At 36.4% G+C, this 17,256-nt stretch overlaps 1 protein-coding gene across 2 annotated transcripts in view; it reads left to right on the top strand.

Annotated features, from left to right (window-relative positions):
* LOC142353242 (sulfate transporter-like) overlaps positions 1-17,256 on the top strand; it is a 510,154-nt gene that overhangs the window by 405,937 nt on the left and 86,961 nt on the right. Inside the window, exon 6 of one of the 2 annotated variants that reach the window (XM_075405476.1) lies at positions 16,023-16,146. The exons of the other annotated variant lie outside the window; for it this stretch is intronic. Coding sequence (XP_075261591.1) covers positions 16,023-16,146 — 124 coding nt within the window. The remainder of the gene's footprint in view (positions 1-16,022; positions 16,147-17,256) is intronic. 2 annotated transcript variants of the gene reach the window in all.

The following is a 17,256-nucleotide window of genomic DNA, read 5'->3' as shown; positions in this document are numbered from 1 at the left end:
GCATAGTATCTAGTGGTAATGGAATGGTTTCAACATTTTAACATACGAATTTTATCATTTTTAACAAAACGTGCATTTTCGTAAAATTTTTTTGACATTTTGCCGTATTCAGGTCTTTCTAAACCCTGGGACCAGAAAACATCCTAAGGGGTTTCATGATATTTTAGTGACAATTTTTTATTGTCCATGGAATGGTTTTTCAGCTTTTAAATGTCACAAATTTTAGCGATTTTTTGTTAAAACTTGCTTTTCAAGTTTTTGCCAGATTTTCCCGTTCTTTAGGTTTTTTCAGCCTCAAGAGCCAAGGAACCTCCTCTAAGGTTTGGTTACCTCCTATAGGTTACTGTATTATTTGTATTTGCAATGGAATGTCTTGCAAGACTTTCTATTCACGAATTTTAGCTTTTTTTTTGACAATTTTTGCCCATTTTTTCAATTTTTTGACAGTCGTTATCTAGGTTTTTTGAGCTTCACGGGTCAGAAAACCTCCGTTAGGCTTCGATAATAAGTTACTGGAAAATTTTTGTTGCTCATGGATTAATTTTCAAGTTTTAATATCACAATTTTTAGCACTTTTTAGTAAAACTTAAAATTTTGAAGTTTTTTTGTCATTTTTTTTAGCTTTCTCTAGCTTCAAGAGCCAGGGAACTTCTTCTAGGTTTTGATAATATGTTACAGAATAGCTTAGAGATGTAATGCAATGTTTGTCATGATTTTAATAGCACGAATTTAAGCAGGTTTTAAAATTATATGCAATTTTTTCAGGTTTGAATTTTTTTCTTCCACCAGGGGGCCTGGAACCACCTCCAAGGTTTGATAATAAGCCGCTGCATAGTTTCTAGAGTTAATGGGATGGTGATCAATACTTTTTATGACTCCAATTTTAGTAATTTGTTGATAAAATTTAATTTTTAAATCTTTGGAAAAATTTTACCATGTTCCAAGTGTATGGATCTTTATGAGCCAGTGAAACTATTTCGGTCTTGAAACAGGGATACTGGATAGTCTCTTGAGACAATGAAATGGTTCTTAAAGTATTAATGTCTTGATTTTAAGCAAGATTCTGTTAAAATTTGCAATTGTTTCCAAAGTTTTTTAATATTTTTTGGTTCTTTTCTGGGTTTAACGACCATTACTGGCCAACGAAACTTTTTAAGTCTTGGAGATGAGATACTTAACAGAAGTTTTGAGACAAAAAATTGTTTCAAACTTTTTTTACTGCGAATTTGAATACTTATTTTATAAGTTTGCCTTATTTTCATTTTCTATAAGATTTATTTACTAACAGGGCTAGAAAACTAAAGTTGCCGAGTCGAACACCATCATGGAATATATTCCTATCTCTTTTTATCTCTCTGTCGGTTAGGATTTGTTTTCTTCTCTTTCTCGTTCACGTTTTATCTCTCTCTCTCTCTCTCTCTTTTTGTTGATGCCGCACTGCAGCGTAGTGTCATCATATCTGATCCTCATTAAAAGTGAGTTATAGTAGTATTGTTTTTATCATACATGAGTTAACAGGAACTTTTTAGGAAATCATTCTAAATTGCTTTCAAAAGCATTTTGTTGCAAATATCAATCCTGTTTGTCTTTTATGCAATTTTTCGGTCGGCCGATTTTTCGTCTGACCCATTTGACTTTCGTTTTCACGAACGGGATAAAGAGCTAGCGCCCAGTTTGTATTAAGGTCTGTTATAGCCGTTCAGCCCACTAATCTTCAAGTATGAAATTACCAGAAACTCTTTTGGAGACTTATACTAATGGTGCGAAGCGCATTTCTTAGAAATTGATCCCAGACACCACCCACACACCGCCCCCACATCATTCCCACCAATGCACTTTTGGACCCCCGCTGCGGTGCACCCCCGCTGCGGTTACCTTACGCCCCTTCAATTAATCTAAAGCTAGCCTCACTAAACCATGGCTAGCTACTGACGAAGCCAACCGCTCGCCGGTCGTTGAGAGCAATTCGCCCGACGTTAGTCGGTTATGCTTATTTAAATCTGTCCAGTGATGCAGCATGTAAATTTCGTTGTCGCGCGTGAAAACAAATTCTGATGTCTATTCGCTGAAATTCAATAGCAGAGATGAATAGAATGGTTTTTTTTCATGCACTACTATGAGTAACTGCGAGAAAGTCCAGTGTCAAACAGCGTCAATCATTTTTAGATTGTTTTTAGAGAGAAAATGCTTGCTTTTTATCTATTTAAAAAATGTCTCCATACTTTCTAGTTTTGTTGTTTAGTTAGTTTTATTTTATAGCCGACTCATCTTCTCAGCTGGCTATTATAGTGTTCATCCTTAAAAAGTCTTTGGATTATATTGGTGCGCTGTCTATTTTAAGATCTGTTCAAATTTTTCGGCCTTTCCGCGTCTGTGAGAAGTCAGATTTGAGTGGTGATTTTATTCAGGCTGGAGTAAAGGGAGCGAAAAAAGCGAGTTGGTTTGAAGCGTGATTTTTTCAAAATACCTTTAAAGTGGATTTTTCTGAAATAATTGAATGTTTTTTTGATAGTTTTACTTACTCCCAAACACAGATTGTAGCATTTGTTTTAGTGCTCTTGTTCTTTTTTATCAAGTTCTTCGTACTGCGTTTTTTCGTCTGACTGTTTAATTGCTCTCAAACGAAGTATTAATAGAACTAAATTTTGCAAGTAGGTTTTTAGGAATATGATCACATATTGATTTTGTTCTTGGTTTCTCGTTTCTCAGGATTTATTAGTTTAGTATATATCGTTTTTATTGATTTATATAATTTGCCGTGACGCACTGTTTCAATAGAATGAAATAGAAATTCTGTGGCTCGTCAGAATAATTGTAATTGATTCCACTAAAGAATTTTCAAAGAAGACGTTATCAGATTTCATCGGTTTTCTTAGGTACATTAATGAAGTAAGCAGTTTATTCGAGTGAGATCAAGTTTGTAGCCGCCTGTTGTTTAAGTTAAGTTGAGGCATTTTTGTGACTAACATAGTTTTGAGTTTGTTGCCCGACCATCAAGATAGGTCCAAAATACGATAGTACTGAAGATCTGGAAATCAGATAATGGTTGTATAATCATTTTGATGAAACCTACTAGTCCAGATGAAAAGCAGTTTAATTGGTGTTAACAAAGAAACGTCGTAATGGCGTCTAAGTTTGCTTCATTAAATTACAAACTATATCACAAATTTGATGCTTGAAGCTATGAAACAAACATTCAAAATCTTCGCTTTTCGCACAAACCCTCCAGGGTCCAGATGACTTCTGCTTAATCCATGCCTCTGAATTTCATTAAGACAGTGCACCGCTAGTTCATGTAAGTAGTTTGTGTGTGTTGCTTATTTTTTGTTTTCTTTTTCTATCGTACATGGTTTGAAGCGATTCATCTTTTCTTTTATTGTTTAAAAGCCAACCCAACTTACTTTGACGCTTTGTTAACTCAAAATTTCTATTAAAATAATTTGCATAAAGATGTAGTACCTTTTAATCAAATGCCAGTGGAACTTTGTTAGCTGTGCAAGGTCGATGATATGAGAAGAATTGACTTATCTATTTTTCCAGTTTAGCTACTGTTAATAGAAATGCCACTGAATTGTATTTTTATTCCCTGGCTACCAATTTATTCCCTTTGTGTATCACATTCCTTTTGTTCATTGATTGCTCTCAAACCAATGGCGTAACAATTATATTAGTCCTGTTGGTATTTCTTCTTAATGCGGTTTTTCGTACAACCGATTTTTCATCTGACCGTTTGTTTTTTTCGTTGAAAAAACTGTATAAACTGGTAAAGCTCAAAGGCATTAAATTGCGGTAGTTTTCTTGGATTTTTTTTGCGTCTCTAAGAAGTGCAAAGAGCGGAAATTTGTTGGTAAGAGGAAGTCTGTGGCACTTTTTAAGCATGTGGCACTTTTTAAACTCCAGAATGCCCCTCTGAATGCTAGGACTAAGCTACCTCATTAAGGCACAATTTCAATTATCAGCATCTTGCCAATTGTTTGAGAGCAATTCACGCGAAGTTAGTCAGCTATGTTTTTTTGTCAGCTACTTTTTGACTTTTTAACACTTGGGGAAAGAAGGTTGATTTTTAACTCTAATCCTAGTTTTCTTTGGTTGAGGGGGAGATTTCGTCAGGGTAAATTTTTGTTAGGATATCAAATTAGGCTGGGTGATAGTAACTGCAAGCAGGATCCCTATTGTGCTAATCTTTAAAAATCTTAATGATTAAAATTTTGATATTAGTAATTGCGGTCGATCAAAGTCAGAGGCAATTATTTAATCCTGATGATCTCTGTATGCGATTTGTGTTACCAGTTCTCTGAAGCACTGTTGTCAGCCGTCAACCTAGCGCGCGTTGTTTGAGAGTATTTTGTAAGACTTCAATTGGTTGTTTAATAGGCGGCCGGCTATTATTTCGGCATCTCAGCTGGCCGGCTATTATTGCGGAGCTAATTATTTTTTATAATAAAAAGAATTGTTTTAGAGAATTTAAAGAGATATTGACTGTTTTCACAATGTTCTGAGAGCAGGTTTGAAAAAGTTTTTGCGAAAGAAGCGAATTTTTGATTACGTGCGGTTTTTTCAGAGCAGTTATTAATTGCTCCCAAACGAAGTTAGCAGCAATTATGTTAGTCCTGTTGGTCTTTTTTATGGGATTTTCTACTTGAGCGAATTTTTGTCGGGGACGCATTTCACTTTTTGTTCTCAAAAACGGGTTAACAAGTAGCGCCCAGGGGTCATCAAGTGCTCTTAGTGCCCTTCAGCTCACTAGTCTACAAGTATGCGGTCCACAGAAACTGTTTTGGAGACTCATACTTATGGTGTGAAGGGCGGCTCTTAGAGGTTGACCCCCCCCCCAACGTCCCCACCCCCCCCCCCCCCCACACACACACACACATCAACTCGCTATCACTTAACCACCCCCCAATCCCCACCCCTGGACTTCATTCAGGCCGTATGGGCCCCGTGCAGCCAAAAACCCCCACCACCGTTGTCCCCCATCAGCATCCCCCCTCCACTGCGACGACATAGCGCCCCTTCAATTAAGCTAAAACTAGCTTCACTAAAACGTAGCTAGCTACTGACAAAGCCAACCTCTCGCCGGTGGTTTAAGAGCAATTCGCCCGACGTCAGTCGGTTGGTATCTTATTCAGAATTTTAAATAGCCGCCCCAGCTTCTCAGCCGGCTATTATAGCGCTCCTCTTTTTTAATTGCTCTCAAAAGAAGTTTGGAGCAATTATATTAGTCATGTCGGTCTTTTTTATGCGATTTTTCGCTTGACCGATTTTTCGTCTGACCCATTTGATTTTTCAAGCTCAAAAACAGTTCACTAGTCTCCAAGTATGCTATTCACAGAAACAGAGGGGGCCCCAAATCAGCCCCCCTCTGACTTCACCCCCAATACGCACCCTGCAAATCGTTCAGGCCGCAAGGGCCTCGTGCAGCCAAAAACCCACCGTTGCCTCACCCGTCCCCTGCTACCCCCCCCCCCCCCCGCCGCTGCGCTCACAACCCATCAATAAAGCTAATGTTAGCCTCACTAAACCGTGGCTAGCTAGCTATTGACGAAGCCAACCGCTCGCCGGTCGTTTGAGAGCGGTTCGCCCGACGTTCAACGGTTGATTTCACGTGATAGCTGAGAGGTTGATGCTCTGGTCCGTTACAGCGGAGTTCTGGGTATCGAATACCTGCTTATTCGGAATTTTCTGCTCCCATTAAAAATTAGTAGCCGTCTCTGCATTAAAGTGACCCGCCTGTCGTTTGAAAGCAATTTGTAGTCGGTTTAGTCGGAGCGATAGTAGTCGGTTTATGTTGAATAGCCGCCTCAGCTTCACAGCAGGCTATTATGGCGCTCTGATTTTCTTTACTTAGTCGTTCTATTTAGTTTCGCTCTTCTCTCATTCTGATAAAAGCGTTTTTAGACAGCAGTTGCTCAGCAAAGCAATTAAAAACAGAGTCAGTATCAAAAAACGAAATCGAAACGTGATAAACACAAAGCCCAATTTTCGATACCTGTTGCTCGAACTTTGTTCTTAGTTACCATCTCTAATGCCTATTGGTATTGATACTAGCCCCTTGGTCGTCTCACTACGAAACAGGAGTTTGTTCAGCTCAAAACTGACTTAAAAATAGTTCGCACTTTAAAATTGTTTGTGCAAAAATCATTTTTTAAATTAGTTTTTTCTCTTCTTTCAATCCCAGTCCTGGTTATGGGAATCAACGGCGGCTTTTTTCTGGCAATCTGTCTCTTCTGCTCGATTAGTTTATGTTAACAATTGTGTTTTTAGTAGAATTGGTGGCGTTTTGGTTAATTGGTGTTAATTAGACTTGTTTTTCGGAATGGAATTTGTAAAAGAATTTGATTATGTTAAAGCAAACTTTGGCCCATTTATAATTGCTCTCAATGAACATGAATTAATTATTGTAAAATTGTAAATTATTGTAATTATTGTTTGTCTTTTTGATGCGAAATGTTTGCCTGGTTGTTCTGACTTTCAGAGTGACTTTTTCTTTTTGCGTGATCTAAATTTCTCATTCACAAGTGTCAGCAGCTGAACTCAAGTGGAAGAATTTCCTTACTAAAAGTTCAATGAAAACGCTGGAATTTGTGTAATTGTTTTACAGCTGTGAAGCTGTAATTTCAGTGTAGCTATAGTGCGGGGCACGTAGTTTTTGAATTAGTTCAAGATCAAAGGAACTCATGTGTTTAATAATGTTTACTATTAAAAAGGCTTCCAGGTAGTGAATTTTCAAAACTTATTTTTCAAATCGCTGAATGTTTTTGGGCGGCATCGATAAAAAATTTATCTTCTTATCTATCTGTTTACGGCCTAACTGTCTTATCTATTTTATCTATACGGCACGCAGGTCTATTTTGCAGCTATTCCGGCAGACTAACGGCTATGGTTTAACTATAATCTTTTAATAGCCGCACAGCGATAGCTGGGGCTATTATTGGTCTTCTCTTGGTCTTTTTTTTTTACTTCGTCGTCGCGATTTTTGCTACGACCATATGACGTCACAACTACTTCAAATCTGCTTTTTGTTCATTCGTTCATGCAATTTCAACTGAAGTGCGTGCGTGACGTCATTTTTGGTCTTAGTGGAGAGAGTTTTTTGTTCATTTGCTTGATTAAATTTTTGGTCACACTTGACTTACCTCACTCACAAAAATGACTTCCTCTTTTCGAAATTGACTTTTATTTACTTCAATTCAAAGAGATAAGGTCAAATGGGTGTGTGTCACTGTAAATTAAGGTTATTACAGAGCAGCTAATAGAGGCAGCAAATACTTATACAGATTTTTAATCAAAATACAACATATCAGCCTTCAATGAAAAGACGAATTTTTTTGGTCTGTCTGTTTTACTGTTTTTTTGAGACTGCAGATCTACGAAGCTATTGCGGCTATTAGTAGGCCGTAAAGGGTTTGAGCACCAATTAGTCTTCCGAGAGCAATTCTTCGGACGTTAATTAGTTGTTTTCCTGTTTTTTTTGTGTTTTTGCCAGCCAACTTCTGCTGTTGAGAATTTGGCTGTAATTTTTTCTGTTCAGTCGCAAAACTAGTCGTTGATTGTTCTGTACCAATAAGAAGCATTTGATTGTTAGATTTGACAGTTTTCACTAAATTTCGTTTTTTCAGATTTTTTATCCTATCGTTCCTTATTTAAGGATGGCGAGTCGGTTCGTAGACGTGTCTTTGACTGAACAGCGAGTATGTCATTGATTTTTATAGAACATTCCTTGTGACGTAGGGGTTTTGCTTTTTGGAAACTTTGTAAAGTTTTTTTGTAGATTTTAATGTTTCCTTTCTTCATTTGGTTTCCCTTTTGTTTACATTGTGTCTATTTTTTGTTTTTTCTAGCGTCTGTTTGTCGTCTGATCAACGAAAATAACTGTATTACAGGGGCTGTTGCAAATAATTGATTGCAGTTGCTATTTAGTACTCTTTGTCAATTGCTATTTGTGGTCAAATTGGTGAGAGGGCCTAAATTCGATATGAGAAGGTTTTTCTTGACATTTAAGCCCAAAATTGTGCAGTTTTTCGCGTTTTTCGTCAGTTTTTTAATGGCCACCGTCAACTTCTCAACGGCTATTTTTTAGAAGCCCTCCTTTTTTAATTTTGCTTTACCTTTTGTTTTTGTTTTATGTAAGTCACGATTTTCACGCTTGACTTCTGACCTAATTTACTCACTGTTTCAACTGAATGGATATTAAATTTTTTCACGTATTGAATTACGTACTGTAGTGAATATGGTCAAAGTCAAATATGAAAATCAAAAGAAACGGTATAAAGTTAAAGCTCTGTCATTAAGTCATAATGCATTCGAACGTTAACGAATTTGCAGAATTTACACACTAAATAAGATCACTTTAACTTTTAAAAAAATTCTGTAGATTTCTATCTCTTAATTTAATAGAGGCCAAGTGATAGCAGCTATTATTGGGGGAATCGATGTAGTTTTAATTCGATGTGTTCTATAATAGCCACTATCTGCGCAATGAGTTTTAACAAGCTTCAATAATTTATCGCCAAATGTTTTTTAGATAGCTTTTTGAGCGGCGATTTTCTCATTTTATATCTGTATATGTTTCTAACTGTTTTATGCGGCACGCAAGTGTATTCTTTTGCAGCTACTCCGGCAATTTGCAGGCTATATTTTTGGTAGCTGCGAAGCGTGTTTTTTTTTAAAATTCCTTGTCTTCATCGATGACTCTTGCGACCATTGACTTTTTCAGTTCAGTGACTAATGCTTTGCAGTTAAAATTTGTGTGCGTGACGTTATTTGCTCTGCTTTTAGGTCAATGGCGTGACTCATCTCACCCAAAAAAGTGACTGCTTATCGCACATAAGGAACATTAAATTTATTGAACTTTTAGTAGTTAAGATCAATAGTGTGCATCTAAGTAGTGCCAAACGTATATGCCCTTATTCTTAAGTATTAGAATCTTGAGTTCTTGATTTTGAATATTAAGTTTGAAAAAGCTCTAATGGGTTTTTGTCCTTATAAAGCGTTCGTATCTCATTAAATTAAAATGACAGTCCGAATCTAACCCAAAAAGTATAGTGGTCTATTAAAGGCCTGGTGGTCAATTTGTCATCTCATTTCTTTAGTTGTTTGTTCCATGGAAGGCTGCAATCGTCTATCGCAGCTATTTTCCGTCAATCCGCCGGCTGTTTTTTAATTCAATACCATTGTGCGTCAAGTGGGTCACCGGCGACTAAATTCCGGATATTTTCAGGTTATGTTTGAGTTTGTGTTTAAGAGATCTTTAATTGACGCTGAGGTCATAAAGGCGTTGTGCACGCTCCACTTCCTTCTCATTGTTTTTTTGAAAAATTTTGGCCTTTAAGTTTTCTATTGATGGGGGCATTGGTAGCTTTTTTGAAGCTTTTGTGTGGTTTAATGGACGGATTTTAGCAGCATCTATTTTGCATCGGCGACGTAAGCTTCCAAAACGTATGCAAATTTTGGCTAGTTTTTTTTAAATTTTTTCGTTTTTGCTTAATTTCTCTAATTTCCAACCAGATGTCTGCCAGGTTGCACTTTAGTTGTTCTGTAGATTAGGCTAGACAATTTCGTTTTTAAGACATAAGCTTGAATGAAATCGACCAATTCGCAATAAGTTATGTAATTTTGAAGTTCTTCTAATTTTTGTACTTTCTGAGCTGAAGTCTTGAATCTTATTGGAGCTAACGTCTGCATTCATGAGGAAATTTTTGACCTCGCAATTTTTGTTTTTACTCATTGGCACCAAGAACGTCTGGCAACTCTGCAGCTTTTTGGCGAGCCTTCTTAAATGTTTTGTTTTAACTTTGTTTTTGCTGCGTCTGCTGGCCCCTTGATATTCTCTGATAATCTAAAATTTGTTTGAATTTTTTTGAAGTTAAGATTAATGTATGTATTTTTTCCGTCAATTTACGTAATTTTTCAACAATTTTGAGGTCATGAAAACAAGGGTGTTTTCATGACCTCAAAATACTAATTTTTGAGGGTGAACGTCGACTCATTGGTACATTTGCGTAACTTTTTTTAAAAAAAACATGACCTGATTGATAATTTTGTGTGTTGGCAGCCGAGCCTTCTGTTCAGGTGACTTCTTTTGAAACTATGGTTTTGTTTATTCTGCAATAATTTGATTGTACTGGGCATTTTTAAAAGAAAGACATGGATTATAGAAATAGAATAGGTTGTCAAAGCCCCAGAACATTATACAGCGAGTATTTCGTTGATTTTTACAGAACATTCATTGTGACGTAGGGGGTTAGCTTTTTGGAAACTTTGTAAAGTGTTTTTGTAGATTTTGATGTCTCCTTTCTTCATTTGGTTTCCCTCTTCTGTTTACATTGTGTCTATTTTTTGTTTTAACTATTATCTGTTTGTCGTTTAATAAACGAAAATAACTGTATTACAGGGGCTGTTGCAAATAATTGATTGCAGTTGCTATTTAGTACTCTTTGTCAATTGCTATTTGTGGTCAAATTGGTGAGAGGGCCTAAATTCGATATGAGAAGGTTTTTCTTGACATTTAAGCCCAAAATATAGAGAATTTTTAGTAGTTGAAGATCAATACTGTGCATCTAAGAAGTGCCAAACGTATATGCCCTTATTCTTAAGTATTAGAATCTTGAGTTCTTGATTTTAAATATCAAGTTTGAAAAAGCTCTAATGGGTTTTTGTCCTTATAAAGCGTTTGTATCTCATTAAAATGACAGTCCTAATCTAACCCAAAAAGTCCAGTGGTCTATTAAAGGCCTGGTGGTAAATTTGTCTATCTCATTTCTTTAGTTGTTTCAATTCCATGGAAGACTGCAATTGTCTTTCGCAGCTATTTTCCGTCAATCCGCCGGCTGTTTTTTAATTCAATCCCATTGTGCGTCAAGTGGGTGGGTCACCGGCGACTACTTTCCGGCAATTTTCTGGTTATGTTTGAGTTTGTGTTTAAGAGATCTTTAATTGACGCTGAGGTCATAAAGGCGTTGTGCACGCTCCACTTCCTTGTTTTTTCGAAAATTTTGGCCTTTAAGTTTTCTAATTTGAGGGGCATTGGTAGCTTTTTTTAAGCTTTTGTGTGGTTCAATGGACAGATTTTAGCAGCATCTATTTTGTATCGGCGACGTTAGCTTCAAAAACGTATGCAAATTTGGCTAGTTTTTTTTTAATTTTTTCGTTTTTGCTTAATTTCTCTAATTTCCAACCAGATGTCTGCTAGCTTGCACTTTAGCTGTTCCGTAGATTAGGCAAGACAATTTTTTTTCGAAGACACAAGTTTGAATGAAATCGACCATTTCGCAATAAATTATGTAATTTTGAATATCTTCTAAGTTTTGTACTTTCTGAGCTGAAGTCTTGAATGTTTTAGAGGTAAAGTCTGCATTCATGTCAAAAATTTTGACCTCGCAGTTTTTGTTTTGTGACTCATTGGCACCAAGAAGGTCTGGCAGTTCTTCATAATTTTTTGCAAGTCTTCTTAAATGTTTTGTTTAACTTTTATTGTTGTTCCTGCGTCTGCTGGCCCCTTGATATTCACTGATAATCTAAAATTGTTTCAATTCCATGGAAGGCCACAATCGTCTATCGCAGCTATTTTCCGTCAATCCGCCGGCTGTTTTTCGTTTTCAATCTCATTGTGCGTCAAGTGGGTCACCGGCGACTACATTTCGGCAATTTTCCGGTTATGTTTGTGTTTGTGTTTGAAAGATCTTTAATTGACGCTGAGGTCATAAAGGCGTTGTGCACGCTCCACTTCTAATTATTTTTTGGAAAATTTTGGCCTTTAAGTTTTCTTTTTTGAGGGGCATTGGTAGCTTTTTTGAAGCTTTTGTGTGATTTAATGGACAGATTTTAGCAGCATCTATTTTGCATCGGCGACGTAAGCTTCAAAAACGTATGCAAATTTTGGCTAGTTTTATAAAAATTTTTCGTTTCTGCCTAATTTCTCTAATTTCCAACCAGATGTCTGCTAGCTTGAACTTTAGCTGTTCCGTAGATTAGGCAAGACAATTTGTTTTCGAAGACACAAGTTTGAATGAAATCGATCATTTCGCAATAACTTATGTAATTTTGAATGTCTTCTAAGTTTTGTACTTTCTGAGCTGAAGTCTTGAATCTTTTTGGAGGTAAATTCTGCATTCATGTGGAAAATTTTGACCTCTCAATTTTTGTTTTTACTCATTGGCACCAAGAAGGTCTGGCAACTGTGCAGCATTTTTGGCGAGCCTTCCTTAATGTTTTGTTTTAACTTTGTTTTTGCTGCGTCTGCTGGCCCCTTGATATTCTCTGATAATCCAAAATCTGTTTGCATTTTGAAGTTACGATTAATGTATGTATTTTTTCCGTCAATTTACGTAATTTTTCAACAATTTTGAGGTCATGAAAACAAGGGTGTTTTCATGACCTCAAAATACTAATTTTTGAGGGTGAACGTCGACTCATTGGTACATTTGCGTAACTTTTTTTCAAAAAAAACATGACCTGATTGATAATTTTGTGTGTTGGCAGCCGAGCCTTCTGTTCAGGTGACTTTTTTGAAACTATGGTTTTGTTTATTCTGCAATAATTTGATTGTACTGGGCATTTTCAAAAGAAAGACATGGATTATAGAAATAGAATAGGTTGGCGAAGCCCCAGAACATTATACAGCGAGTATTTCATTGATTTTTACAGAACATTCATTGTGACGTAGGGGGTTAGCTTTGTAACGTGTTTTTGTAAAGTGTTTTTGTAGATTTTGATGTCTCCTTTCTTCATTTGGTTTCTCTCTTCTGTTTACATTGTGTCTATTTTTTGTTTTAACTATTATCTGTTTGTCGTTTAATCAACGAAAATAACTATTACAGGGGCTGTTGCAAATAATTGATTGCTGTTGCTATTTAGTACTCTTTGTCAATTGCTATTTGTGGTGAAATTGGTGAGCGGGCCTGAAATCGATGTGAGAAGGTTTTTCTTGACATTTAAGCCCAAAATTGTGCACTTTTTCGCGTTTATTGTCATTTTTTTAATAGCTGCCGTCAACTTTTCAACGGCTATTATATAGAAGCCCTCCTTTTTTTTCATTTCGCTTTACCTTTTGTTTTATGTAAGTCACGATTTTCACGCTTGACTTCTGACCTAATTCACTCACTGTTTCAACTGAATGGATACAAAATTTTTTCACGTATTGAATTACGTACTCTAGTGAATATTGTCAAAGCCAAAGATCAAAATCAAAAGAAACGGTATAAACTTATTAGCCCTGTCATTAAGTCATAATGCATTAGGTTATCAAAGTTGATTAACGCGATTGCCATCTGGCATCGATATTATGCTTAATAGCCTTCACTTTAGAAGCTGAATTAATCGTTTTTTAGAATTTTAACGAATTTGCAGAATTTACACACCAAAAAGATCTCTTTAACACTTAAAAAAATTCTGTCGGTTTCTATCATTTTATATCTGTATGTTTCTAACTATATTATACGGCACACAAGTGTATTCTTTGGCAGCTACTCCGGCAATATGCCGGCTATGTTTTTGATAACTGCGAAGCGTGTTTTTTAATTCCTTGTCTTCATCGATGATTCCTGCGACCATTGACATTTTCAGTTTCAGTGATTACTGCTTCGCAGTTAAAATTTGTGTGCGTGACGTTTCTTGCTCTGCTTTTAGGCCAAATGGCTTGACTTATCTCACGCAAAAAAAGTGACTGCTGATCTCACTTAAGGAACATTAAATTTAGTGAAAGATCAGTAGTATGCATCTAAGTAGTGCCAAACGTATATGCCCTTATTCTTAAGTATTAGAATCTTGAGTTCTTGATTTCGAATATTAAATTTGAAAAAGGTCTGATGGGATTTATCCTTGTAAAGCGGTTGTCCCAAAAGGTCTAGTGGTCTATTAAAGGCCTGGTTGTCAATTTGTCTATCTCATTTCTTTAGTTGTTTCAATTCCATGGAAGGCCGCAATCGTCTATCGCAGCTACTTTCCGTCAATGCGCAGGCTGTTTTTCTGTTTCAATCCCATTTGTGCGTCAAGTGGGTCACCGGTGACTACATTCCGGCAATTTTCCGGTTATGTTTGAGTTTGTGTTTAAAAGATCTTTAATTGACGCTGAGGTCATAAAGGCGTTGTGCACGCTCCATTTACTTCTCATTGTTTTTTTGGAAAATTTTGGCCTTTAAGTTTTCTTTTTTGAGGGGCATTGGTAGCTTTTTTGAAGCTTTTGTGTGGTTCAATGGACAGATTTTAGCAGCATCTATTTTGCATCGGCGACGTGAGCTTCAAAAACGTATGCAAATTTTGTCTAGTTTTTCAAAAACTTTTTTCGTTTTTGCTTGATTTCTCTAATTTCCAACCATATGTCTGCTAGCTTGCACTTTAGCTGTTCCGTAGATTAGGCAAGACAATTTGTTTTCGAAGACACAAGTTTGAATGAAATCGACCATTTCGCAATAACTTATGTAATTTTGAATGTCTTCTAAGTTTTGTACTTTCTGAGCTGAAGTCTTGAATCTTTTAGAGGTAAAGTCTGCATTCATGTGGAAAATTTTGACCTCGCAGTTTTTGTTTTGTGACTCATTGGCACCAAGAAGGTCAACAATTTTGTGGTCATTTTTTTGAAACTGGTTTTGTTTACTCTGCAATAATTTGATTGTACTGGTCATTTTTTTGGAAAGACATGGATTATAGAAATAGAATAGATTGGCAAAGCCCCAGAACATCATACAGTGCAGTTTTTAAGTTGGATTTTCTAGCCTATTAGTTGAAGGAGATGCTCCCGCAAAGCATAATTCTTTGTTGGGCAGTCTAGTTCATAGTGAAAAGGGTGTTTTCGATTTAATTCTGTTATACTTCAGGTTCTATCCCGTTGTTGTTTCTTTTTGAAGCTCTAAGAGGGTATGTTTCACCAATATATTTTTTTGATTTTACTGTTTTCTAGTTTTTTTTGCCTTTATCGGCTTTGCATTTTTGGAGATTTTAGAAGTACTGCGTCTGTTTTTGTTTAAAAGTTTGTTGTGGCGGTTTTCTTTTTCAAATTTTAATGAACGGAATTATTCGAAAGATTGAAGGATTTTTACTTTTTACAGTTTTTGTAATAATACTGACTTATTCTTCTCTTTCCAGTTTCAGACGTTAGTAATAGCACAATCCGAATTTTGACGTTTTTAACTTAATTTTGACTTTCTTTTGGCGTTTTTACTGCATCAGAGAGCTAACGTTTAAAAGTTGTTTAAATCAGTTGTTTATCCAGTTGTTTAAAAGTTACTTGAGGATTCTTCTGTTTTATTTTTTTAATGTGGTTATTATTGTAACTTCGGTAACTGTCTTCAGGTAGGTTTTAGATTTTTTTAACTAGATTATATATCATGTTTTGTCTTTCGTGAGTTTTTCGCTTTCTGCTCAAGTCTTTTGTTATGCCAATTATTTTTGCTTAAGCTTACTACCTGATCTAACTCACTGCGTCTACTGAATAGAATTTCATCAGGAGTATCATCTCTTTGTTCTAAATGCAATCAAAATTAAGAAACTGCTCGATAGCAAACATCATTAATACCCGTAGCGAAATTATGGCGGCTCTTGCTTAAGCAAGCTACGAATAACCGCTGCCAGTCGTTTGAGAACAGTTTGCCGGAAGTCAGCCGGATAGCTTATCTTTAATTGGTTCAACCCCCCTAATGGCATTCGAAGGTTTCCTACCTGCAATTATGTAAAATCTAAGATGCTTTCTGGTTATCTGACTACTAAATTTAAAATTTGCCCCTGAAATTGTAAAATTTTTGGCATAAGATATACGAATGCCGAAACTTCGCGAGCTCTTTAAAAAAATTGATCCAAGCATCAAAATTATAAAATAGCTGAAAGTTTTTTTTAAACAAGCTGAAAAATTTTGTTTGCTAAAATTTTGAGCGTAAGAATTGATAGCATGTGTCGGTAAGGGATATAATTTAAAATGGCGACAAAATTATTTTTGTTGTTCGTTTGTTTTCTCGGAAAGGCAGAGGTTGCGCAGCATTATCTTTATTTCTGCCTCTAAGTGCTATGCTGTGACAGTTATTGATGTTTAGTGGTGTTATGTTGGTGGTGATGATCTGTGCTGGTCCTCTGATGTACTCCTGTCCATATACAGTGCTGGGTGCCATCATCATCATTGCCCTCCGCTCCTTCTTCAAACAGGCATTAGAGTTACCAGTGAGTCTAACCGAGTCTGCTCAGGCCATCGAACTTGCGATTTACCTAGCACCGTAGATTAGATAAGCTCAAATTTAAATTAAATGATAAATTGATCTCGGACGAAGTTTAAGTAATTATTGCAAACGCGGTTTTTATGCAAAATTTTTGCTTGACCGTTTTTTGCACTCTTGTTCTACACATTCTTTAACTTTTCACTCGAGTGAGTTTTTCTAGGTTGAATCCTTCATTTTTGAGTAATCTAAGATGTCAGACTGACATCTTGGAGGCACGTGGTTCGAACCTCTGTGGGTTCTGTTTTTTGCACCCTTAAAATGATCAGTCTGAAATGCACCCTTAAAATGATCACCTATGAAAAGATCAGTCTGAAATGTGGGGACTAATAAGAAAAAAGGGCAGCTGAAAACAGGCTACTGTAGGCCTAATGCTGTTCCGCTGCGATTACGCAGAAACCACAATTATTATTATTATTTAAAACATGCGCCCCTTTAAATTGAATAGCCCCGCCTGTCGTTCGAGAGTCAGTTTCCTAAGACAACTGGAGATCCGGACTAGTAAACCCAATGGGGGGACCACCATCAGGAGTAAAGAATTAAAGGGTTATTTCACAAAGGTTTCAACACTCTGGTTTGAAACAGAACTCGTAGCAGTCTTCAATCTTGCCCAATGCACTCCGGATCAAGAAGCAATCTAGCTTTTCAGAAAACAGCCGAAAAGTTCATAATGAAGAAGTTTATTGAAACGATGAGCGAAGTGGAATATCACTTAAAACACTCACGTGCACATTTTAAAATGCCCAAAGTCTGCAGTGCCAGACAGAAGTCAAAATGCCAGAAGTTTCTACTTAGCCAGAAGTTGAATTTCGTTGACTTTCGTCATTTTAAAACGTGCGCGTTTCCTGTTTTGAGCATGGTTGAGTGACTCTGGAGAAGTCACTTCGAAATTCTGATTTAATATCTCGAACCGTTTTGCGGTTCTCGATAAACGCCAGAAGTTCTCAGTGACTTCAGGCAAAGTCACTTAACCATTACATATTTGCCGACAACGCCATAATGTTCCGAAAGTCAAACGAAAACCGTCGGCAAATGATTTAATCATGACATTACAGAG

This window comes from Convolutriloba macropyga, chromosome 14, assembly GCF_964194025.1.
Source record: "Convolutriloba macropyga chromosome 14, txConMacr16.3, whole genome shotgun sequence".
Lineage (NCBI taxonomy): Eukaryota > Metazoa > Xenacoelomorpha > Acoela > Convolutidae > Convolutriloba > Convolutriloba macropyga.
This window is presented reverse-complemented; position numbering and strand designations above follow the sequence as displayed.